At 69.6% G+C, this 1,136-nt stretch overlaps 1 protein-coding gene across 1 annotated transcript in view; it reads right to left on the reverse strand.

Annotated features, from left to right (window-relative positions):
* Positions 1 to 1,136, reverse strand: part of BRSK2 (BR serine/threonine kinase 2) — a 45,629-nt gene that overhangs the window by 18,814 nt on the left and 25,679 nt on the right. The window contains exons 11-12 of the mRNA XM_012734335.1: positions 988 to 1,107; positions 3 to 101 (exon numbers count right to left, since the gene is read on the reverse strand). Of these exons, the coding sequence (XP_012589789.1) occupies positions 3 to 101; positions 988 to 1,107 (219 nt within the window). The remainder of the gene's footprint in view (positions 1 to 2; positions 102 to 987; positions 1,108 to 1,136) is intronic.

The following is a 1,136-nucleotide window of genomic DNA, read 5'->3' on the forward strand; positions in this document are numbered from 1 at the left end:
GCCGGGGCCAGGGCCCGCGGCCGTGGCGTCACCGAGGGGGCCCTGGGCACTCCGCTTGGCGGGCGTGCTGGGGGCCTGGGCCGCCTGCCCGTTCTTCTCGTCTGAAAAAAGTTGTTTAATTACGTCAAAGAAGTTACTCAATGGGCTGCCTGGGTACACAGAACGGAGACAAGAGAGAAAACGGGGCGGGGGAGAGAGAACACACATGAACCACGGCCTCGGGGCGGCGAGCCAGCGGCGCGGGGCTCAGGCGGGCGGCCGGCCCTCCACCTGAGCCCCGCTGAGCCGGCGCCCGTCTCGCCGCCCTTGTCGGCCCGTGGCCTTGCTGGCCAGCGACCCCGCTAGGGGCCAGCAGGAAGAGCAGGGCTGGGCACGGACACAGCGCGGCCGGTGGGCGCCGAGGCCCCAGGGCCGGCTCTGGCCGGGAGCGGCCAGCTGCCTGTCACACTTCTCCCAGGGAGTGGGGGCTCTGCGTGGACAGAGGGCAGCGGCAGACAGACAGATGGACAGATGGGTGGACAAGCATGGAAGGTAGGGTGCGAGGGGCTGTGGGCAGCAGGCAGCCAGAGTGGAGGCCCCCCGGCAAGGGGGCCGGAAGCGGGGTGACCAACCCCTCGGGGGCCTGTGTTCCCTGCCTGGGTGCCCAGGGGGAACCTCAGCTCCACTTCCTGAGCCCAGAACGGGGGTGGCCCTCAGCCTCAGGAGTGGCCCCTCCCTCCCCGTGGACGGAGGGCCTGAAGCCAGCCTCCTGCCCAAGGCCGGGCGCCCATGCCGTGGCCCCCAGGGACCCTCCCCTGCGCTGAGTCTGGGGGGTCCTTGCCTGCCCAGCCCCCATGCAAGAGCCAGAGCTGTAGCTGCCTGGGGAGACAGTGCCCGGCTGAGCACGTGTGCCCGGCGACCCGGGATAGCCCAGGAGCACCTGGCCACAGGTGGGCATGAGCAGTGGGGTGGCAGGCTGGGGGGGCCGTGAGCATGAGGGGTTCTTACCACATTTGGAAAGCCTCCCCGTCATCATTTCCATACAGTTAGTGGTGTCTGGAGCACAGAACGGAGAGAGGAGGGAGGGAGACGTGTGAAAAAGACACTCTAGGGGCCTCGGGGGTGGCGCTGCCCGCAGGGAGGGGCGGGGTGCCGGG

Source organism: Condylura cristata, unplaced genomic scaffold, assembly GCF_000260355.1.
Source record: "Condylura cristata isolate star-nosed mole 26May11 unplaced genomic scaffold, ConCri1.0 scaffold00054, whole genome shotgun sequence".
NCBI classification, from domain to species: Eukaryota; Metazoa; Chordata; class Mammalia; order Eulipotyphla; family Talpidae; genus Condylura; species Condylura cristata.